The sequence below is a fragment of the Strongylocentrotus purpuratus genome, unplaced genomic scaffold (assembly GCF_000002235.5).
Source record: "Strongylocentrotus purpuratus isolate Spur 01 unplaced genomic scaffold, Spur_5.0 spur5_scaffold_17, whole genome shotgun sequence".
Taxonomy (NCBI): domain Eukaryota; kingdom Metazoa; phylum Echinodermata; class Echinoidea; order Camarodonta; family Strongylocentrotidae; genus Strongylocentrotus; species Strongylocentrotus purpuratus.
This window is the reverse complement of record NW_022145602.1, coordinates 6,623,629-6,648,650: the sequence shown is the minus strand read 5'-3', so window position 1 is coordinate 6,648,650 and position 25,022 is coordinate 6,623,629. Positions and strand designations below refer to the sequence as shown.

The window sequence follows — 25,022 nt, the reverse complement described above, 5'->3', positions numbered from 1 at the left end:
TTACGAATCATAGTTTAAGGCAGACTTTTCTACTCTGTGCAATTCTATATTTAAAATCAATCAAAAATAAAGTACAGGAGAAATAAGGATTGAATTTTGCAGTAATCTGGACAAAAATGCGTTTTATTTCAATATGATATAATGGAAACAATACAAAAATTGTGTAGACTTAAAGCAAACAAATACAATCTCAGTATGATATATTAAACATTAATATACATTTCGCTTCAACATGTGCAACATAATCATCGACTAAAAATCCAATGTGCAATTCTATATTTAGAATCAATTAAAAAGAATGTACAGGAAAAAGAAATGATGGAATTTTGCAGGGCTTTCGACCAAAATGCACAAAAATCCAATCTCAGTATGAAATTACATGAAATATATATTTACAAAAAAATGTGCAGACTAATTAGTCCTAATTTATTTGCTTAATAAGCAAATAAAATAAAATAAACTCTCAGTATGACATTATATTAAAGATGTATGCAATGGACATTCACCATTATGATGTACATAATTATGCACACTTATCTAATCTCAGTATGATATCATTTGTTTGCTTCAATATGTGCAGGCCTATATGCACTGTCACATCCAATTCACGATAGACATTATAAATCAAAGTTTTGTGCAGACTTTTATACTCTGTGCGATTCTATATTTATAACCAATCACAAATAGAGTACGGGAGAAATTAATAATAGAATTTTGCAGTGCTTACGACCAATGTGCAGACTTAGGCAAACATATCGAATCTCAGTTTGATATCATATGAACTAGATATGCAATGGACATTCACCATTATGACGTGCAGACTTATGCACACTTATCTAATTTTAGTATGATATACATGATATATATGCATTGGATATTAACCATTATTATGAGCAGACTAATGTACAAAAATCAAATCTCAGAATATCATATGAAATATTTATGCAATGCATATTCACCATTATGATGTGCAGACTTGTGCACAAAAATCAAATCTCAGTTTACTTGTATGAAATATAATATATGCATTGGATATTAACCACTATTATGTGCAGACTTTTGCACACAAATCCAATCTCAGAAAATCATATTTAATTTATGCAATGGATATTCACCATTATGATGTGCAGACTTGTGCACAAACAACAAATCTGAATTTAACATCGTGATATGATTCCATACGACATTTCTGTACCTTGGCCATTCACCATTATAATAGTGCAGACTTATGCACAAAATTCCAAGTTCAGTATGATATTACATAAAATATATATGCTATGGCCATTCACCATTATGATGTGCAGACTTATGCAATGAATATGCAGACTTATGCAGACTTATGCACACAAATCCAATCTAAGTATGATATCATTTGGAATATATATGGTTTGGGCATTCACCATTATAATGGGTAGACTGATGCAATTACATATTTAAACTCAACAGAGTGAGATATACTATCATATGAAGTACATGTACATTGAACATTGAATACCGTGTGCAGACTTCTGCACACCATTCCTAAACAAGTAAATATGGTATAAGTAATACATAAAGCATTTATCATGAAATATAGTACTAGCTATACATAATGTTTTTATCATAAAAATGTGCAGACAAAACAAAAGAAATCTAAGCAGAGAGGCACATTCGACAAGCACCAGTACAAATCCAGACTTATACACACAAATCAAATCATAACAGTAAATACACGATTTATGAAATCTGGACTTTCAGCAATCAAATGTGCAGACTTATGCACATAAATCAAATATCAAAAGTAAGTTATGATATCATATTGATACCAGTGAACATTACGTGCAGACTTATGAACAACAACCTAAAGTCATAGGTAAATATTTTATTTCAAAAATATTTGACATTATGTCAAGACTTATGGATATACAATTAACAAACTCAAGACTGAGATATCATATTATACGATATCTATTTCCATGGGACTTTCAACATGTGCAGACTTGTACTCAAAAATCTAAACTCAACTTCGAGATTTGATATCATACAAGAGTTATATATACTGGACATTCAACAAATTGTGCAGACCTATGCATAGAATGAAGTGAACTCAAAACTGAAATGTATTATTATATGAAATCTATACGCCATGATGTTTATTTCACATTACATGTGCAAACCTATGCAGACACATCCTATATCAGCAGTGTAAAACATATCATATGGCCAATTTTATTTAACAGCACTATCATAATCTCCAGACTTATGCACATTCAAGGCACAACCCATAATATCTATAAGATAAATATAAACTGGATAGACACATAAAGTGTGTAGATCCTATACGCACAGACATGTAACCTCTACAGTTAGATGTGAGATTATATGAAAAATACATTTCCATTATAATATCAAGACTAATGTGAATGTAATGAAGATTATGATTCATCCAGCAACATTAATTTGTATCGCTAACAACATGTTTGATTGTTTCGTTGGTTTGTTTCACTTGGCTGCTCCGAATAATAATAATAATAATACATTACATTTATAAAGCGCTTAATACAAAACGCAAGAAGAAAGGAAAAGGAAGGAAAAGTGAGAGATACTAAAGAAGCATGTTAAAAATATTGAATTACAAGTAAACGGCAATAAAAAAAATTACATGACAAAAAAATAAGGGCTACATTAAAATTGATTGAAAGTATAGATAAACCAGATATGCACTCAGAATTACAATAAACCAGGTGAAATATTCAAATACAACCTACATACAAATTATCACATTCAATATAATAATTTATGCATATTAAAATACAACTTTAATACAAATTATCACATTCAGTATGATAATTATGCATATCAAAATACATATCATACAACATTATTCAATAGAATTACAATATCAATGAACTGCAAGGTAGTATAATTACGCTCAATACAATTAACTTAATAGGAAGGAGGTGGGTAATCACAGTTATGAAAAAGGTGGGTTTTCAGGGGAGTAAGCAGCCAGGGGACCGAATGTTTTGAGTAATCTCAGAGGGATATAGCAATGTGGATTAATGCCTTATCAAACGGTGCGAGCGTGTCGACTTGGTTTCAAACCTTGAATCTCCCGGTATAACTACACAATTGCTCTACCAGTGAGCCATTGCATACTACATTCTTAAAAATTGGAGATTCAACCGTAATGACATTTATGCATGGTGCACTTTTTCTACTTTCGTAGTTCATACTAACTTGCCATGTCCACCGTCGTTCAGGAGGTCGTCTGCCAGACGTAGGTGATTAATCGCAATCAGGGCTTTCTTCAATTGTTCACGTTCTTCGGACCTTTTAGTCCTGTTCCTCCAATCCCGAAGCATACTAAGTGTTCCCATGCATGTAACATTGTGGTATTTTTCGTTGATTTGCATGTAACGTTGTATTTCCGGAGATTCAAAACCCAATTCCCCGCCTAGACTGTCGATGTCATCAACCTTATGAATCCGCTTAGCTATTGTCTTGAGAAGGTCGTCAAAACCCTGCTCCCTGGATTCTTCAGTAGGTCTATATTTACATGGAGAAATAGAAAATGTTACTTTTTATCTAATAATTTCAGTCGACCGATTTCACTGGTTTGAAGTTTATTGTTCCACATTTACATGTACAGCAAAAGCAATTACAAATGATTCGAGCTGAAGAGTCGGTTACTACACAACACAGAGAAGGAAAGCCTTTTGTTTGTACTTCCATTACTGATAATTGTTTAAATTTTATTTCATCAATTCACGATTATTCATTAAACCATCGTCTTATTTTAATGTATTTATATTTATATATATATAGGCATATATATATTGGTTATATATACAACATTACTAATCACTTTGTATATATCAGGATGCGCATAATTTGATGCACAACAATAATATTTGTCAACATAAAACAAAATAATTACTTGACAAACCTATAAATGCGTTTGTTTTTTTTCCGTGTACGGAGCATCATGATTTCTTGAATTTCTGTGTATTTTCTATAAATCCAAACAAAAATCTAAACTTTCCTCTCTTCTAATACACACTCACCCATACACAAACGCAAACACGTTTACCTTGATTGTACTCACATTTCGTCGATGGCTGGTGAAAAGGCGTCTTGTTCAGTAGTCTCTTTGTCGATCCCTGTCATGTATACGTAAAATTCACCGGTTACAATTTGTTTGTAAGCACAAGACTCTTTTTCAATATTGTTTATCTAATGTATACAGCCTCCCTCTATTTCCTACATGTACCTTTTCCTGAGATTCCCACGTCTCCATTTCAAGCTTTCGTATGTTAACAAGGATTATATACATGATCCCATGTTTTCACACATATGACGTTAACAATAATTGACATTCGACCAAAGGCCACTTGGTCCAATACCCAGATCATATACCTTCCTTTAGTCGATACATACACATTTTTCACTATACACATGGTTCAGTCAACGTTTCGTACAATCATCATTTAGTCTAAATAGTAAGCAGGGCACATTTATAACCACGTGGTTCTAATTGCTCTTTCCTCAAATCAAAACAAATTATGACTTGATCCAATAACCATTTGGTCCATCATTATTCGGTCCATTTCCCATTTTCAATAAGATGGTCTGAACCCCAATTACTCCAAGAACTATTTGGTCCAAACTCATTTCGTCCATGATTTAGTTCATCTACAGGTAATATATCTTAATTTCGTCTTCACCATAATTTATGGTCGAATGGAATATATGAATCAGTCGTGGCCTTTACTATGCTTAGAGTTAAATCTTAGTAATGATAATACAAAAGAAAAGTCAATAAATATAGGCCTACATTATACTTCATGATATCAAGGTTTGATGGTAAAGTCGCTTAACTTTAACTTCTACTTATTTCATTATTACGATCATTTCATTTTTGTGTTGGGTTTATACACCTGTCCACAGGTCGAATTGTAATAATAATAATAATAATGGGTTCTTGTACCGTGCAAAATACCAATATTATGTCATTTTGCCGCAATAGGTCCTCTGTGATTAGCAATTAAATATTAATACTCAATATTGATATGCATCTGCATGAAATGTTTTACCTTGGAAACGTGTGTTGAATTTGATCGTCTGTGTAGAGTTTTGAATCACTTTGAGTGTCACCAATGTCTCCTTCCTCTCCTCGGTAAGATCGAGATCAAAGTACTTTGTCACTTTTGTTTGCGACCTCATGTCGCTGAACTGAATAGCCTGAGGAATTGCCCAATTATATAATTAATTTGCATTCATGATTGTATGAAATATGAGCCAAAACACATATATGTAGAGAGTACTGATTAAAACAATGAAGAAAAATCATCTGTCTTTTCCAGCTTTTTCCAAGCAATTCCATCGTTTCGCATCTAATTTCTTCAAGATATATTCAATTTCTTCATGCCCGGTTACCAACGTAAACTTGCATGAACCAATTTCGTCATATTTCAGTGAATTTCGTCAAATCGGCATTCAAAATCGTCACTCGTTCGCTTGCTATAAATTAATACATGTGTGTGTTTACGTCACGTCTTTTCCTTACTACAAGAAACCTGCTCCGTGTATGTGTAAAAAGAATATATATATATAAATAAAAGTGCGAGAATTCTCAACTCTGACGTTCCTAGACCTTTTTCTTCACGCCTATATATATATATATATATATATATATATATATACATATATATATATATATATATTCCTAGCAGCGTAGGTCTATGTATATTTGTTATCATTATCATTACCATCAGAATGATTCAATTGAGTTCGTTGGCACTTTGTTACAACTTTTCTACTGTCGGCTCTACATCGACTGTTCTACCTTTTATCACGAACTGTTCCTGTTTCCACATGGCCCTTGTTTCAATTTATTTTAACTAAGTATAGCAATTCACAGAACCAAAGTACGCTTACATGTACCTCTGATTCGGGACTCTTCTCACCCAGCTGGCAAGCGACTGTTAGTGTTCCCTGCAGAAACAAAATATCATCGTCATCGCCCTTCACATGTTGGAAACGGGGGTCATCTAATTCATGGACATCTTTCTGGGAAAATCATGTGTACAAACAGCATTCTGATAAGTTATCTGGAAATCGTCAAATAGATAGAAATTATATGTACACTTGTTTCTCGGATTGAGGTGTATTTTTACTAAAGTACACGCTGGAATCGATGTGATTACATGGATCAACCAATTATTGTAGACCAGTGAAAATAGGCCTTATCCGTCGGGAAAATCGGAAAACTAAGATGATGTCCAAAATGGCATCGATTGAGAGAAACAGCCAGAACCGTATAGGGCTAGGGCTTTCTATTCAGATTAGAGATGTCATAGATAAGTCAAAATGTATATTTTCGGCATCGGGATATTACATTCGGTTGATTGATACTATGAAAGGGGAAAAGTTACAAGGTATATTCTAAAATGCACTGAGTTTTCAAAATGTTGACTAGACCATGCTAGATGAATATTTACGACCAAGACTAAAAGAGCAACAACCAACAAACAAAAAGGAACTCATTTCGTTATTAAAAGAACCAAAAGATTCCGAAGTAGGTTAACTTTTCGTTTTAACATACAAATACTTATGGTTAAGTGATAAATGTGCTTCATTTTTTTAAATATGACAAGGTTCGAAAACTGTTAATTTGCTACATAACTTTTTAATGAGACTCTATCACATCCTCACCATTAATGCTAGGATATTCAAATCCTTTATTTTTATTATTTTGTATTCGCGTCTCCTTTGAAAAACAGGGTAGGTCATCCAGTTTAAAAGAACTGCTTTACAATAACGCCCTGCAGTGATCAGGCTTAAATACGCTACCAAAAGTGGTATTAATGTCTGTTTACCCAATTTTGTCCATGTGGCTTCTTAACGAATCTAACATCCAAAATTGGTTTTCTGGAGAAAGGCATGAGTCTAGGAAGGAACGCCATGCATGACAGTATTATGCTCTTCGGAAATAGCCAGTCCCAAAGTACGGCAAAGAAACCTCCAGAAAAATGGCTGATTGAGACCTCAAGCCACTGTTCCTGTACTGAACAAATAATGTTGGAGCAATCTGGAAGCCGTTTAGGTGTACCTTTAAAATAGAACAAAACGAATTAAATTCAATAAAAAATGACAGGAAACGACTTAAATATTGGGAAATTTCTGAGCTCATTAGGCTAAACATAATTATGCATCGTATTTTGGCGACTGGATTACGATTCAGGAGGGAAAATTACAACAACAATAACGAGACTTACTTTATTATATATTTGTTTATACTACAAAAGACATAATTTTGGCGAAAATGAGGTCGAGGCCTTGCCAAATATTTGTCAATTCTTTTCAATAAACACAATTGTTATGACATATTTTTAGCATGCATTTCCCTTTAGTAAGGGAAGAAAGCATGAGTGTACATAGGCCTTAATCTGCTAATGGAAGAAAAAAAACTCTGATGACCGTGATACATCTATTCTTATACCAAACTACCCACTGTGAAATGTTTGCAAAGAGACCCTGAAACCATAAAATTGATTTTAAGTTGTGGAAATGTTGGGGATGCGAATATGAATAAACGTATGAATAAAGAGTGGCCTACTTGGGATACTGAATAAACACTGTCTTCTATACAAACATTTCAAGGCTCCGACTCGCAGGCCCAGGTTTAAAACCAGCTGGCTGATCTTACATTTACATTCATACTGTCCGAACCTCGCGAGTCTTCTCATTGTATTATATCCCAAGTTGGCCACTCAATATTTAAATTTGCATTTTCTTTTCTTTAAAAAAAATATCTTTATATATCAAATTGAAAAACCAACCACCACATAAGTCTGTGAATATTGATGTGCATCCCCTCTTTCTTTTTTGTCTTCTTTTTTCTGTCTTTTCCCCCTTTTACCAATATTTTGTTCCTCCATATTTGTATTATTATGTATCTTTTGAGGGTAGTCATACTATCAAGCTTTGCCAGCCTTACTTTATTCTACATATATTCTTTTGTCATGTGTAAATTTGCAATATTTGTTTGTTATATATCTGTAAAAATGCAAAAGAAAAAGAAAATCAAACAGAAATAAATAAATCAAATCAAATCAAATCAAATATCATAATGGGTGGATCATGACATATAAATGGATTCATATGGCATGATAATCAAAATCCTCACATAAAGCTATTTTGGGCAACATTGCCATTCTTCAGGCCCTGTTTTGAAATGTTTTCGTTGATAGAACTAGTAGGAAACAACACAAAATAATGAACGTCAGGGTATAGTGAATTCTGCTAGTAATTTTGTTACCAAATTGTAAATATTACGTCTTGAATGGCTGTCGAAATTTATGACCCATTCTGAAAACCACTCTTAACATATCATGACGAATCTTGAGTTCTTGACTTTAGTATTGTAAGCATTTGTGTGAATTTTGTTAAAGCATTGACGTACCCGATACCGACATCCGAAAATCTAAAAGTTAGGGAGTTATGTATACCCTCACATTAAACAGGTTAAATGATGTAAAGTCTGCAGTGCCAATGACGGCCGCAAATAATCTTTATTTGCAGGGTCGAATGCACCAACTTACCTACACAAATATGAAAGAAAATCTTAGAATACAAGATTATCCTTAATTCATTCCGTACAAAATTTGCTTGATAAGGGATCGGGTTCAAGGCCTATGTCAATGTGGGGGTAAATCCAGTAAATTAAATGCCAATTCACAAACTGTTGTGTGGATTTCTCGTTACACACAGCCCGAACAAGTATATACTTGCGAAAAGACTGAAAACGTGATTTAGTTAGTACCTGACTGATTCCAAGAATACAGTATGGTCTGTACTTTGTTAGGAGCAGTGACTAATGCACAGTGAGGTATTATCAGCTTTGCCGGTTTCTTAAACCGTAGCCCAGACGGGTAACACTGGAAGCCATGGCTGACTAGAAGCTCGTCCGCTTCAAGTGTGAGGCCATTTGGAATCTCTGTTAGTACCTGAAGGCTGATTTCCTCCTCTTCCTCAAGAGCACCGGGTGGAATGTTCAGTGTAAACCCATGGGATTTGGTAGACAGCTTTCCTCCAAGGGCCCCAAAATTTCTAGTTGCAGATCTACCATCTGATATTAAACAGCAATGCAAATATATGTATTAACAGCATGCTGTACAATAAATATATATATATTACAAGCTCTGACGTATTAGGCGAGAATCTCCTGCTAGAGATACAGCATGTACAAATGAACATGTAGTTTCATTTCCCAGACTGATTACATTTTTAGTTGCATTTGCAAAAATAACAACGTAAAGAGGATACAGTCAAAGACAAAGGGAATTAGTGAATTAACGATTTGATGTCTATAAAGGCAATAGATGTTGACTATCAACAAATTGTGGTGTTTATAAATTCATGTTTTTTACCGTTGATCTGACGCCGGGTCGGGGATTCTTGCCTGTGACCTCAGATATATCAAAATGATATGAATCAACGAATTCTTCATTTGGAGGTGAATTTATCTATGTGATCAGTCAGAAAAATATTCACCTGCACCATGCATAAATGAATCTCACCTAAGGTGTCCTTTATTGGCTTTGCACTATCTGTTCTATCACTTTGCGCCTTTTCCGGAAGGTTGTCATAATCGCTCTTCTCGGCGTCCGTAGTAACTCTGTGTAAACAAACATAAACAACAAAAAAGTCCAAACAAACAAACGAACCTTTTACAGTTGGCGACGAGATTAGTTACCTCCTTGTTAATTTGATGCATACGTTTAGGTGTAAGCTTTGATATAAAAAAAAATACTCAGGGAACATAAATCGATTTTCAGTATATGTTAAATTGCATGCTGATTTTACGAAGTTGAGCGGGAAAAAATGCCGCTGTAAGATATATATAAAAGCATCAGCACATGAAATTAATTTGTGTGATAGACCCATGAAAACTTTAACTTACTGATCTGATTCGTCAACTAAAGCTTGAGATCTGCCAGCAGTTTCCGTATTCAAGAGAGCAATGCCCTTTTCACTTTCTGAAAATTAATAAAATGTATTGAGGCAGTATTGATTCGTGGTAATAACAAATTATTAACAAAATGTGAACGACCCCATTAATAATACCAACATTAATTTATATCCTCATCAATTTAGAAGCTGATACAACACAATCATGTAGACACTAGAATCATTATTGAAATTATACTCCCTCCACGCACTGCCCAATCTTTACGTAACTGTACAAGTCAGGAAACTGGCTGAACAAGCGGTAAATATTACCTTTCTTTCACTTTCACCATCAAAAACGCATTTTTAAATTTATGTTAATGATGTTTAGATCCTTCACAATTTAGTTTACATGAAGAAGTGTGAAGGATCTAACACACTGAACATACAGAGGCTTGACAAAGGAAAGTTGTCCAGAACATAAAAGCAAACATTATGATAAAGCATAAAGAAAATATGTGGTACAAAAAAAAACACAACGAGGAATTGACAGTGGTAATAGTTTTAAATACAATATAAAGTTTATTTAGTGCCCTTCTGTGGGGCATTAAACCTCATTACTGTCATTTATGACTTAAGGACGTAGATCCCCTAGTTGATAAGCATATTAGCATACACATGCTTTAGCAGTCACGGAAAACAAACACTGGCAAATTATTATTCAACAAAATCTGAGAATGTATACTATTATATGGATCTATTAGGAATAAAATATTTTAAAATAATTCCATAAATTGGGGTAAGAAAAAATATTCCAACTATATGAGCGACAGCGTACATTCACAAGGCCAATAAACTAGATCAAGTTATAACTATTCCGAAATGAACTTTACTTAATGATTCCTTCTGATATTGTACTTGTGAGCAGTAGAAGACTAGTGATTTATGATACCCTTGGTTTTCTCTGCTTTCGATGCGTCCTGCACAGACTCCCAAACCAGCTTCAGTGTATGCCTTGCTTTAGGCCCTGAAGTCTGAGATGCTATCCAACGTGAGAGCATTTGGATGTTAGCGTCTTTCCTGTTGCATAATGTCCGATGTTCGATGTGTTGTAACTCTGATATGTTGAATCCCAGCTTCCCACCAATCTCATAGAACTTCTTTGGTTTGATCTGACGGGCGAACGCAAGCAGTGTCCTGTCAGGAATTTCTCTGTATCATTGAATAAAGTCTAAGTATATTTTTTCGCTTCTTCAAATAGTGAGTGTTTCAAGTTATTAGTATGGGGGCGTGCGTGTGTGTAAATCTTTTCTCTCTTTTTTCTCTCTCTGCCTGCCCGTTTTAATTTATTGTAAGTTGTGGGGAAAAAACACGTATGAACATACGACTTATAATAGCTCTTTTGTTTTATGATAGTTTTGGTTTAAACCATATGCCTCACATTAACCGTCTTGTATTCCTAATACTGCAGCCAGTTTATTTTCATTGGCGAAATAAATAGCACTAAAACCGACGTTCAATATCGATTCTATCAACACCTTACTTGATATAAATTAGAATCTTACCCAGTTAGTCCAATGTCTGATGCAAGTAGATGAAGCAGAAGTGGAACACAAAGATATAAAGATAAAAACAAATAAGAATAAGAATGTAAGAATAAACAATTTATTTTAAAAAAAATGAAATCTAACTAGTCGTTAGCCTCGTTTAATACTCCAAGCCAATAAATGCACGTTCTACTCTCACCCTTCTACTAAATGTATGATACGCAAATACTAGATCAGTATTATTTTTAGTTTCCCACCCCTTATTTTTTTCTTTTTTCTGTTGTAGAATAAAAGGACATGTATTGTATATTGTAATACCTTGAAATGACTCAAATACTTAATTGTCACTACATTTCCGCCCTTGGTTCAACGTACTATTAACAGTTTAATCTAGAGCTCTTATGTATTGATTGTTATGCGCCGTTAGAGTCTCGAAATGGGTTTACTGTAACTTACTCTTAATTCTATACTCAACCATAAATCCAGCGCACAACACGGAAATACAAGTTGAATGAGGTGCCATTATGTCAAACAATATGTCATACAGTATGCCATACAATTCTGATTCATTTTTTCCAGTAAATTATAGGGTAAAATGGACATCGACCAAAAAGACAAACAGATGTTTTGTTTAAAAGTCAAACCTGAGATGGCTGTTTCTTCTGCTGGTGAATCTAATGATTCCATGAGTGGGAGAAACATTTCCCTTGCTGCATGGCCGGACGGTTGTCTCTCTCTCCATGTCACCAACATGTCATAGATGGCCTGCTCTCTGTCACGGAACCTCCTGTATTCTATGACATCCAGTTGTTGTATGGTGAAACCGAGAGCTACTCCCAAATCATAGAACTGGTCTACTGTCATTGTTTGGGCTATTGTAAGGACGTCAATGTCCGGCAGGTCACTTTTCAGGACTTCTTCCACTGCCCTGCAAGATAAGGTGAAGGTGATCCGGTAAATTCGTTTTGTTGAAACTATTTTAAAACGATGTTTATAAAGGTATGAACATTAACCTGATGCTAATGATTTATGGCAGGAAATTTCTTTGTATTTGTCCATATATTTTAGACCAAGGAATGATTACGCGTCAAATTTTTCGAAGGCAATGGCTTCGTGGTGAATATGTATACCATGTACAAATTAACTACCCAAACTTCAGCTCAGGAATAAATTTTACATCCACTCCGATTTGTAAACGTAACCCAAAATTCGATTGCTTCATGGGCCCTATGAATATATTCGGCGAAATAGAAACGGAGAATTACTACCCAATCCATTTCGGATCACCTTTGCAAAATAAAAATTAATGAGGTGGGAAAATAAAGATTTGGTCTTCTTTCACGTGATCTGTTTGAATTCATAATTATTTTGTTCGAGTCCTGAAATGAAAAACAAAAAACAGAGGTATTGGTTTGGTCTATTTCAAATTCTTAAAGAGTATAAAGTTTCATTCCTACAAATGATATACATCTAGCTTTGTTTAAATTAAACAGCATTGTTATCTATTTACTACACAAATGCCTAAATTCAACTCAGGACCAAATGTTACATCCATTCCAATCTATAAACGCAACCTAAAATTAGATTGCCTCATCGGCCCTAACAATATCACTGACGAAATAGAGCCTTGAAAGGGAGAAATGTCATCGAATCAATTTCTGATCACCTTTTGTAACGTAGAAATAATGAGATGCGAAAAGTACTTGAAATTTAATTATTTTCTTCAAGTCTTAAAAATATAAAACAAAACAGAAGTATTATTTTGATCTATTCCACACTTGTTCTTAAAAGTATAAACTTCCATTCCAGTAAAGCTGAAGTGTAGTTGTGTTCAAACGAAAAAGTATTATCATCTATGATGTATAATTTAAAACTTACCGAACAAATGATGGGGTCTCAGAAGGAGATAAATATTCCTGTTCATCTACAATATTTTGAAGAAAGGGCAAATAAAGGAGAAAATAAGAATATGACTTGTGCTATTTAAAAAAAAATATCATTACTATCATTATACAATTTTCTTTGCTTATCATCTCTAGGTTGCAAACAGTTTGCTGAACCTTTGTCTCTTGATTAAACCTACATAAGAAGTATGAGGAGTCTTGTGAAAATGAACATTACAAAAATAGCGAATGAACAAATGCCCACATTTCGTATTTCATGACGAACTGTCAGAAAATCTTACCAAAAAGATAATAAAAACCCATTCCGAATTATAATTTAGCTTCATTTCTTCGGATAATCTTGGGAATTCATTGCTGTTTGAAAAACATACACTCGGATGCAATTATCTCTAGGCGTTAGATATCATTTCTCGTGAGATTGTCCCAATTTTCACTTTTTATCTTTGATCATACTCTTGAGTTATTAAACACGAACTAACTGATAAGCTGTCATTAAGTGCACAAAATATGATGAAGGGAGACTAAATATACCTGTGTGTCTGATGATAAAAGCAATTGATCGAGACACCCCTAGCCTTCTAGCCTGTGTAATCGTAATGGTTATCCCTGTGAATTCTTCATCATCCTCAGTAGGAGTCACGGACAAAGATATGTTGTGTCTCATTTTGCCATTAACATCCTTTAAAGAGAGAACCTGTGATATTGAAATAAAGAAAAAGAACAACAATACATTTAAAACGATTTATTTACGAGGAAAGATACAAGAAAATTAGATGTGTACATTTATTCATATCATCTCCTATTACCAACACGATCAATTCTTTTTCGATAAATCAGCTCAAGGACGATTTCAATACCTCCAATAGAAATAACGTTACTGTCATAATTTCACAATTAACACAATTCAATAAGTTTCATACGAGGATATTAACATTGCCTGTAACTGATGCGATTGCGTTTACCATGGATACATTTCCCCATAGGACCAAATGCAAAAATTCCCAGGGTAAGGTTGCCAGAAAAGGAAGGTAAAAAGGAGAGGTAGATGCAGAAGTTATAAATGCCAGATGTAAGAGTGATAGACCTACCTGAAATGTTACCTCTGACATTTTTACATCTGAAATTTTACATCAAACTTAGTCATCTCAAGAGGAAAAAAACTTGATCATCAAATATAGTATTTGCTATGTAAACACAAACGTTATATATTTGCTACAGCTTGTTATAGTAAACATTGACACGTCATTTAAATCCTTTTGAGTTTTGATTACCTTGCTTTCAACTTGGGCGCCCTCTTGATAACACGTCACTGTGACGTCACCAGACTTAGACTCAACACTGAAGGGAACGGAGCGATGGCTCTTGTGGTACGACTGCTGCTTCTCCTCCTCTTGTATATCCTTTTTCAAAGAAAGTACAGCATTCGCCTTTTATGAATAACTGTATTTCAATAGTCAGAACGGGAATCTTATAGTTTACGTGTTGTTAGGTAGGACAAGCGATAATGTGTTTATCCTACATAAACACATTATCGCCTGTCCTGCATTCTACCTATTGAAATTACAATTATTCATATAATTATTTGTAACGGGGGCACTTGACAAAGATGTGTACCTAGCAAGAAAGAATTAATGCAATCCGCACTCTGACGATAGAAATACAATTATTCATTAAAAAAACTAGCAACAAGGCACTTAACAAAGATTTGTGTATTAAATTTGATTTCATTACGGAAATGATCAATTGCGTGAACACAAAATTGGTTGATATCACTCATGCAAATAATTTCGGGCTGTGTCTTGATGCTATGGTTTAAGAGTAAAACTGTCTTTCATAATTCGTGCCTTTGTTTCTCATTCACTCCTATCAAAGGAAAAGCGAATATGACTACAAGGAAAGTTTATTGTAAATTCCCTATAAAAATCTTACCTAGAATCATACATCGCAAGTTATACAAAACTTATTTGACCCTCTATAACCATGGCGATGAATACATTTATATATGAAGGGCTCTGTGTTGATGTTTAAAGACACGGATAATTGAATAATTCATTGGGGGAAAATTTCAAGAACCATACATCACAGGGTTCCAAAATATGATAGCATTGTGGTTTTCGATCATATCCTTTAAAACGAGTAAACATTAACTATATTTCCTTTATATTTTCATGAAAACTTTGATTCAAACCGTAGCAATAAGACGAACTACCCCTATAACAGAAATCAGACTGCCTGAAGAACTGGTGAAGTGCGGAGTAGTTGCAAGTTATAAATTCCAACGATTGATTGCCGATAATCAGGTGCATTCTAGCTACTGACCGTTTCCATCCCAGGAAGGTCCGCATGCATCTGCAGGTGAACTTCAAACTCTTGTCCTCTCTCTTTCTTGTCTGGGATGTATGGAGTGCATATAAGTTGGTGTTGGATCACCTGTTGTTCGAGAGGAATAAGAACCCACCACTCGGCACAGTTTCCAATGTACAGCTCCAGATGTCTCTTGTACATTCTGCAGTATGGTGGTTCGGCTGGTGAGTTGGATGATCTTTTTCTTGATGTTCTCGGTAGATCTGCATGGTGTCAGTGGGTTACAAAACAAAATGCGTTTTTGTTGAGAAATGCTTTTTCGCCATGATGATGGCTTCTTTCTATAGCGCCGGTATCACGCCTCAAATGGACGTTCATGGCGCTGGCTCTACAATGTATTACAAATTCGACATGCTTTGAGCCTCGGTCACAAATGCCATTACGAATTGCTACGAACGCCGTACGAACGATTTTCAGACAATGGAAATTCGGGAAGACAATGGAAAAACAGGGAGATTCGTACGAAATTATCGTTCGTACGAACCTTTGTGACCGTAAATAGCATTACTTGGCATGCTAAAAGTGGATCTCGGTGCTTCAATTTACAGTTTATCCCAGCATTAAAACATGTTATTTTCTTAATCTGAGCCAATAGACTTACCCTTGACTGAATCCCATACACGGGAAATGATGTCTGGTTTTACTCGATCAGGGTTCATGACCAAGGTAGCGTGCGGTATCCTTATCTTAACAGGTTGGTTGAAGATCATGTTAGGAGGATCACATCTGATCCCGTAGCTGACCACTGATTCATCATCTTGGATGTCAACACTGGGAGGGTCTCGTAAGAGGGTTAAAGTGATCTTGCACGGGTCACTCTGATCTTGAACAGCCTCCGGAGGAATATCCAGTGATATGCCATGGTCTTCCATTTTGATTTCCTGACATGAATTCATTTCGACTTCAATAGAGACGATGGAAGGAGTTGATGGTTCATCTGTTATTTATTTTCAACATAAGGAAATGACATAATAACAAGAACCAATATAATCGGCAAAGTAACTGTAAATTCAGATCGAGATAGTCATTGGAATGACATACCAATGTATAAATATAGTTTTCATCTCATTTATGTTCGAAAAAGGGATTCACTTTATTACAACTGCAACGGTCGAGTTAATTACCCAAATTCCCTCCTGGCTTTTAATATTTGAATAAGGGTATATGGTAAATCTATAATAAATTATCGATATTGTATCTTTATCTATATCCATCTGTTTATTTATATACGCTTCTTTAAATTGGGATTCATTCAACGTTCATCTCTCGCATTTGGATAATTGATGGAAAGATGACTTTAAGTTCTTCATACATGAATACGAATGCAGTTTCAGTAGGGAAAACGTGAATGAGTTATGTGTGCGATTAAGTAAATGGCCCAGACAATGTATTATTAAATTCCTTGTTCTTTGGGATGGAAAGCTAAAAAAAAATCATCGTTAGACTTTAGCATGTGACCTAATAAATAAGAAAAAAAAACGCACTTGTTTAGCATTTACACTGAAAAAATTGTTTGTGTTTGAAGAACGTTCTTACCTCGATAAGACTGGATCTCCTCTGAAGAAGGTAATCTGAAATTAATTGCAGCAGATGTAATAAGTCGATAAGTCATAACTATACAATTTGGGCTATGAAAACGTGTGTTCGTTGTAACTCATGAAAAATTACATAAATTATATTGCCATGAATCGAACAACTGTTGACACTTATTGAGGACCATTATTTAAAAAAAGAGACACTTATCTTAGGACTGTCTAGGATCATATTTAAAAACGCATTTCTTGGCCTGGCCATGCGGTAAAATACAATTCTCACACAATCCAAACATTAAAAGAACGACAGTATCTTCTAAATGAATTCGGTTAAAAAAATAAATGTATACATGTATGTATATATTCATTTATATGTATATATATATATATATATATACTGACTATCTGAGTAGATAAGAAGAAAACAAGGAGGGGCGAAGTTTATGAGCTAGTTTAAATGCCTCGAAAAAAGTAATAGTCACAATTGTCACAAAATATGTAAAAAATATTGTTTGAAAAACACATTTATAATCAACTTTTAAAATTAACAATAAAGTTTCAAAAAAAATAAAAAAAGATGTTACCAAATCTCAAAAGTGGAAGGTAAACAAATTTTGATACACCGTTACTTTGTTTTACAACTGGCGGGGACAAAATGTTATTCTTTTAGACTTAACAGTATCACCTCGACAAAATCATCTGTTTGACCACTTCATCCTTGGCATATTGGATTGGTAGGTTGCCTGATGTGTCCCTCACATCTAACTTGGCTCCATTCTCTAGGAAATGAAACACCAAGGCCTTCTCAGGAGATAGTTCGCCCCTGTAATATTCATTACAGATCTGAAACATAAACAAATATATACTTTTATATCAGAACAGTATCGCCCATCAATAACATATTCTAACACTGCCTCTTGGATTTACAGAAGTGGAAATATCTATTTACGTTGTAAACTTCTCCCACACGCACGAACACACGCCTAGACACCAACATACACATTTTCTTTAGCCAATCATGGGTATCATATTTTAGGAATCACTAATGACCTAGATGAGCAGTGTATGCCAGTGACAGCTCCACAACGACTCCATGTCGACTCGAAACACTTACCAATATTTGGCCGTAACGTAATTTGTTGTTTAGACTCTCGTCAGTCTAGTGTCGGTCTCGTTTGTGTTCCTGGGGTACAACTCACCTCTTGAAGTGTATCCGTTTCATGCATAACCTTCTTGCTCTTATAGCAGAGTTTAATGGCTTTATGGAGACATGTCTGGCCGTCAGTTGACTGGACATTGAGATCAGCTCCCTCAGAAACTAACTTCTCAATAGTGGATGTATGACCGTTTTGGATGGCAAGATGGATATCCGTTAAATCATTCTGATCGAGCTAGTCGATATATAAGAAAACACGCAGCATAAAAACTTCAGATTTAAAGAAAATGCTACAAAAGCCAGTTCGGTAACGTAAAGTAGTTGCAGGTGATCAATTATCCAGAAATAAGTTAAGCTTTTAATCATTATGAAATTTGATATGCATGTATATAAACAAAGGGTGGCAAAACAGGACTGAGGTCTAACTGGTATTTTATGTATCCTTAAGAATAAAATATTGGTCACAGAAATGTAGTAATAATCGAGTTGGTCAATACTAAATACATGGTGATAGGTAGTCTATGTCTAACATGCCCAATATACACTTAATTAAATCCTACGTGCATGTATTGAATACATCATGAAAGATGAATTCGACTAAACTGAAGTGGATTTTAATATGTTTACCTGGGAATTTGAACGGTCGATGAATAGATCAGCGATGCTTTGATACCCCAAGAATGAAGACAATTGTAGAGGTGTTTGCCCGTTGATGTCTCCTGTGTCAGAACGTGCTCCTCCTGCCAGAAGGACTTTAACGACATCAAGGTTACCATTCTGAACAGCATGGTGTAAAGGGGTCCTCCCCTCACTATTTCCCTTATTCACCTCAGCTTCTTGACTGATGAGATGTTTAGTGACATCAAGATGACCCTCCTGAGCAGCACTATGTAGGGAAGTCCTACCGTAATTATCTCCCTTATTCACATCGGCTCCTTGACTGATGAGATATTTGGTGACATCAATATGACCCTTCTGGGAAGCAATGTGTAATACAGTCCTGCCATCATCATCTCCTTTATTCACATCAGCTCCTTGACTGATGAGATATTTGGTGACTTCAAGATGACCCTCCTGAGCAGTACTGTGTAATACAGTCCAGTCGTCATTATCTCCCTCATTCACATCAGCTCCTAGACTGATGAGACATTTGGTGACATCAAGATGACCATTGAAAGCAGCACTCTGTAATACTGCCCAACCGTCATTTCTTCCATTATTCACCTCAGCTCCATGACTGATGAGATATTTGGTGACATCAAGATGACCTTCCTGAGCAGCACTGTGTAGTGAAGTCCTGCCGTAATTATCTCCCTTATTCACATCAGCTCCTTGACTGATGAGATATTTGGTGACGTCAAGATGACCATTGAAAGCAGCACTGTGTAATACTGTCCAACCGTCATTTCTTCGATTATTCACCTCAGCTCCTTGACTGATGAGATATTTGGTGACATCAAGATGACCCTCCTGAGCAGCACCGTGCAATGCAGTATAGTCGTCAGTATCTCCGATATTCACATCAGCTCCTTGACTGATGAGATATTTGGTGACATCAAGATGACCATTGACGGCAACACTGTGTAATACTGTCCAACCGTCATTTCTTCGATTATTCACCTCAGCTCCATGACTGATGAGATATTTGGTTACATCAAGAAGACCCTTCTGGGAAGCAATGTGTAATGCAGTCCTGCCGTCATTATATCCCTTATTCACATCAGCTCCGTGACTGACGAGATATTTGGTTACATCAAGATGACCCTCCTGAGCAGCACCGTGTAATGCTGTATAATCATTATCTCCTTTATTCACATCAGCTTCATGACTGATGAGATATTTGGTGACATCAAGATGACCATAAAAGGCAGCACTGTGTAATACTGTCCAACCGTCATTTTGTCCATTATTCACCTCAGCGCCATGACTGATGAGATATTTGATGACATCAAGATGACCCTCCTGAGCAGCACTGTGTAGTGCAGTTCTTCCGTCATTATCTCCCTTATTCACATTTGCTCCATGACTGATGAGATATTTGATGACATTAAGATGACCCTCCTGAGCAGCACTGTGTAGTGCAGTTCTTCCGTCATTTGTTCCACTATTCACCTCAGCGCCATGACTGATGAGATATTTGATAACATCAAGATGACCCTCCTGAGCAGCACTGTGTAGTGCAGTTCTTCCGTCATTATCTCCCTTATTCACATTTGCTCCATGACTGATGAGATATTTGATGACATTAAGATGACCCTCCTGAGTAGCACTGTGTAGTGCAGTCATACCGTTATTTTCTCCCTTATTCACATTTGCTCCATGACTGATGAGATATTTGATGACATTAAGATGACCCTCCTGAGAAGCACTGTGTAGTGCAGTTCTTCCGTCATTTGTTCCACTATTCACCTCAGCGCCATGACTGATGAGATATTTGATGACATCAAGATGACCCTCCTGAGCAGCACTGTGTAGTGCAGTTCTTCCGTCATTATCTCCCTTATTCACATTTGCTCCATGACTGATGAGATATTTGATGACATTAAGATGACCCTCCTGAGTAGCACTGTGTAGTGCAGTCATACCGTTATCATCTCCCTTATTCACATTTGCTCCTTGACTGATGAGATATTTGGTGACATTAAGATGATCTTTGAAAGCAGCATTGTGTAATACTGTCCAACCGTCATTTGATCCACTATTCACCTCGGCTCCCTGACTGATGAGATATTTGGTGACATCAAGATGACCCTCCTGAGCAGCACCATGCAATGCAGTATAATCATCATAATCTCCGATATTCACATCAGCTCCTTGACTGATGAGATATCTGGTGACATTAAGATGACCATTGCAAGCAGCACTGTGTAGTACAGTCCAACCATCATTTCTCTCATTATTCACATCAGCTCCTTGACTGATGAGATATTTGGTGACATCAAGATGACCATCCCGAGCAGCACTGTGCAATGCAGTCACACCGTCATTATCTCCCTGATTCACATCAGCTCCTTGACTGATGAGATATTTGGTGACGTCAAGATGATCATGGAAAGCGGCAAGATGTAATTCTGTCCTTCCGTCAGTATCTCCCTTATTCGTATCAGTTCCTTGACTGATGAGATATTTGTTGTAATCCAGCTGACGATATTCAGCAGCACGCTGTAATGCAGTCATACCCACATCCATTCTATCACCTAAGTTCCTATGCTAATGAGATTTTCGGTGGCATCAAAATGACCATACGTTGCTGCAATGTTTGAAGGAGTAATGCATTTATTATTGCCATGATTCCCTTTTGTGTAATGCAGAGTAGCCGTTTTTGTCTTCTATGTCCGTATTTGCTCAATGACTGACTATAACTTCGGTTGCTTTAAGACGCCCGAGTGATGCAGCGAGATGTAGGGGTGTTTGTCCATCTGGAGTAACCTTCTTCACATCAGATCCATGATTTATTTATGAGATACTCAGTGACGGTCTCCTGTGTAAAGGTGTGTTTCCGTCTTCGTCTGTCTGGCATATGTAGAACCTTTAAATTTTACCCCTCAATGCTGCCTCATGAAGCTCTTGATTCATGTCTTCCATACTTGCAGAAGCACCGGTTTACCAGACATCCAAATCTAGCACAGTTTTTGTTAATCGTCTAATTCTCCCATTACGCTCGACTACTATTAACATTCTTAATCTTTTGTTGCAGAAAAACCAGTTGCATTCTGCATGTTACAAGCATAAGCAACCACCACATATATATTTTTCTCGCAATGTGCAGTTGTTATTTTTGTCGCTTTCAACAAGTTTCAAAGTCCTGTGCAGTGAACTGTAAATCGTAATGCAAATATTTTTCATTCATGATATAACGAAAATGTGTACATTGCTTAGAAAGATGGCAAACACCTTTCAAGTCTACTGTAGATCAATAGATTTTTTTTCATGCTTGGTTGGGATTTCATGCACACTATTGTGATGACAACCTATACTGTGCCATTAAACTACTTTTGTACAGACCCTGCGCGTAAATCCCTTACATTATTCTGCCTATTATTCTTAGAGTTAATTTTTTTAGGAATTCCCCATTTGATAACGTGGCGCTTTTTTTGGCACTACGTCAAATACTGAAGTGGGTACCATCCCGCCCCCCCCCCACTCCGGGAACGGAGGGACCGCATGCGTGTTCCCAAAATCTTTGGCTCATTACAAAAGAAAAAGGTCTACCCGTATTGACTTTACACACCGGACTTATGCTGAAAGGGGGAGGTCGTGCTGAAAAGGCTCGTATAACAAAAGAAAAAGGTCTCCCCGTATTGACTTTACACACCGGACTTATGCTGAAAGGAGGGGGGGGGGGGGTGCTGGGAACACGCATATGCGTACCCTAAATAACACTGAGTGGGGGGGGGGGGGGCGGGGGTACCATTGTGCATGTGTACACTTCATGAATTATAACCTGTCTGTTATTCAGTTTGTGAAGTAAAAATACTCTTCGTGTTTTTGTGTTTCTTTACAGCTAACAAAATATCGGAACTCTATCATATCGAAAGAAAATATGTCGTTATAGGTGGAATGAAATGTAGAGAGGGATAAATCAGGCACCGGATTATTTTAAATTCGATACGCTCAACCAAGAGCATAGACACTATAAGAAAAAAAGAACAATTGAGAGATTTAAAAAAGCTGAACTTGTAAAAGAGATGGTGGAATGACTGGCTGTAGAACGATGAGGATAGAATTTCTTGATTTTTATCCAACGTCACTCCGTTCAAGAATTAGAAAAATGGAACAGGTAATAACTAGTATGATTATGACATAACATTAACGTTTGACAGTAACCAAGATAAAGGTGATCAGGTTACAGGTCTATTTTCTCAAACAATGTTCTCATTCAATGGAAAGGCTACCCATACGTGTGCGTGTATGTGTGTGTGTGGGTGCGTGCGCGTGTGTGTGTATGTATAAAATGAATAGGAGTTTCATGTTTAAAAAACAAACACACACACACACACACACACGCAAATACGCATGGATATTTGTATTTATGAGCACCTTTTTATTTTTATTTTTGAACTCTGCACCCTTAGTTGTAATGTTTGATGACAGTTTGCGATGCCACGGAAATCTGGACGTATATACCAATTGGTCCTGTCCAGTACCACCTTAGATGTAGATGTATACTACAGTATAAATATTATGAGAGCTTATTGTCTTTTAGAAAAAATACAAATGAAAGGAAATTTTTATTTTAACTTTCTCCAAAGAAAATATGTCTCGTAACCTGTGCACAATGGCATGATATTGTAAGATATTGATGAAAATACTCTTCCTTATGAACAAACTAGATCAGAATTTTGAAAATAATATTTCGTTTATTAGCTTACACGTAATAATAATAATATTTAACATTTGTAACGCGCCATGTCTGTCAAAAATAGTTTAGTATTTAATTTCCATAATCAAATTTTTTGAGGCATGTTGATCAAGCCGCTTTGATATGAGAAGTAAATAAAGCCCTCTAGGAAAAGCATGATGCAAATCTTATATCTTTTTTAATTTGTAAAAGCTCGTTTATATTCTTCGTTAACAATAGAATCAGGGTTCCCTTGAATACATAAATACACCCGGGCCCCGTGTTATAAAGAGTTAATATTAATCGTAACTATGTACAAAAGAGATAGGGGACTGTAAACTTGCGATTGGGTGGAGGACTTGCGATTGATTTGGATCAATCGCAACTCATTATAAGACGGAGTCCTGCAATCTTGAATCTAGATTAAAATTTTATTGCCTCTTTTTATGCAAAACTGCCTTTTTGTACACCCGCCCCCCCCCCCCCACTCAGTGTTATTTAGGGTACGCATATGCTCGTTCCCTCTTTTTGAAAGCACTGACCTCCTATCTGAGGACTGCCAACATTTCTGAACCCCCTTTCGCGGGCTTTTTGCGGGCTTTCCCTGCCTTGGAGACCCCCTAAATCATGAAAAATGCTCAATGTACCCCCCTAAATTCGGAATTATTTCTCAGGAGTCCACAGAGATGAGAGAGAGAAAGAAAAAAAAACACCCCCCTTTTTAAAGAAATCTCCGGGTGAAAAGTTAATAAACCCTTTTTTTTTACAATTCTCGGGCCGGACTTTGTCGCACGAAAAGTACCCCTTTACCGGACATTTTGGTAACACGCATGGGGTCATTCCGACCCCGGAGTGGGGGGCCGGGTTTGTACAAATAATTAATGCAATAAACTTGTATTCCATATTTCTATGCCCGTGATTTTTTAGTGCTCGTATGCGGGTACAGTAAGACGATGATAATTTTTTTCCTTCAAAGCTAGAATTGAAATCTATTGCAATGACTGTGTTTGATGCCTGAGCAGCGTATCTTTATAGGTGTTTAATAATGTAAGATAATTCCTTATGTCTATTTATTACATAGGTTTTTGTACTGATAAGTTTCACGCAAATATTTATTTTCATCTATTAAAGGAAGTGTATCCCTTTTGCAGCAAATTCTGTAGAACTTTGCAGGGGTTATTAATATGTCCCGGGGAGAGAGAGAGAGAGAGAAACAACATTAGAGAGAGAGAGAGAGAGAGAGAG

The 25,022-nt window shown here is 36.0% G+C and overlaps 3 protein-coding genes and 1 long non-coding RNA gene across 4 annotated transcripts; all 4 read right to left on the bottom strand.

Annotated features, from left to right (window-relative positions):
• Positions 1 to 3,209: 3,209 nt before the first annotated feature.
• LOC105436634 lies at positions 3,210 to 6,200 on the bottom strand. The gene is made up of 4 exons (XM_030988198.1): positions 5,926 to 6,200; positions 5,076 to 5,223; positions 4,088 to 4,142; positions 3,210 to 3,528 (listed from the first exon to the last, which is right to left on the bottom strand). Exons 2-4 carry the CDS (start codon positions 5,203 to 5,205, stop codon positions 3,210 to 3,212), a joined length of 504 nt encoding a protein of 167 aa, XP_030844058.1. The 5' UTR covers positions 5,206 to 5,223; positions 5,926 to 6,200.
• A 2,595-nt stretch (positions 6,201 to 8,795) lies between these two features.
• Positions 8,796 to 12,344, bottom strand: LOC115925015. The gene is made up of 4 exons (XM_030988141.1): positions 12,125 to 12,344; positions 11,499 to 11,514; positions 10,886 to 11,145; positions 8,796 to 9,112 (listed from the first exon to the last, which is right to left on the bottom strand). Exons 1-4 carry the CDS (start codon positions 12,342 to 12,344, stop codon positions 8,796 to 8,798), a joined length of 813 nt encoding a protein of 270 aa, XP_030844001.1.
• A 4,297-nt stretch (positions 12,345 to 16,641) lies between these two features.
• On the bottom strand, positions 16,642 to 18,038 carry LOC115925126. The gene is made up of 3 exons (XR_004064549.1): positions 17,966 to 18,038; positions 17,285 to 17,319; positions 16,642 to 16,685 (listed from the first exon to the last, which is right to left on the bottom strand). It is a non-coding gene; the product is annotated as an uncharacterized LOC115925126 (long non-coding RNA).
• A 396-nt stretch (positions 18,039 to 18,434) lies between these two features.
• LOC587007 (putative ankyrin repeat protein RF_0381) lies at positions 18,435 to 21,019 on the bottom strand. Its single transcript, XM_030988140.1, has 5 exons — positions 20,846 to 21,019; positions 20,002 to 20,473; positions 19,532 to 19,764; positions 19,319 to 19,408; positions 18,435 to 18,671 (listed from the first exon to the last, which is right to left on the bottom strand). Exons 1-5 carry the CDS (start codon positions 21,017 to 21,019, stop codon positions 18,435 to 18,437), a joined length of 1,206 nt encoding a protein of 401 aa, XP_030844000.1.
• Between the last annotated feature and the right edge of the window lie 4,003 nt (positions 21,020 to 25,022).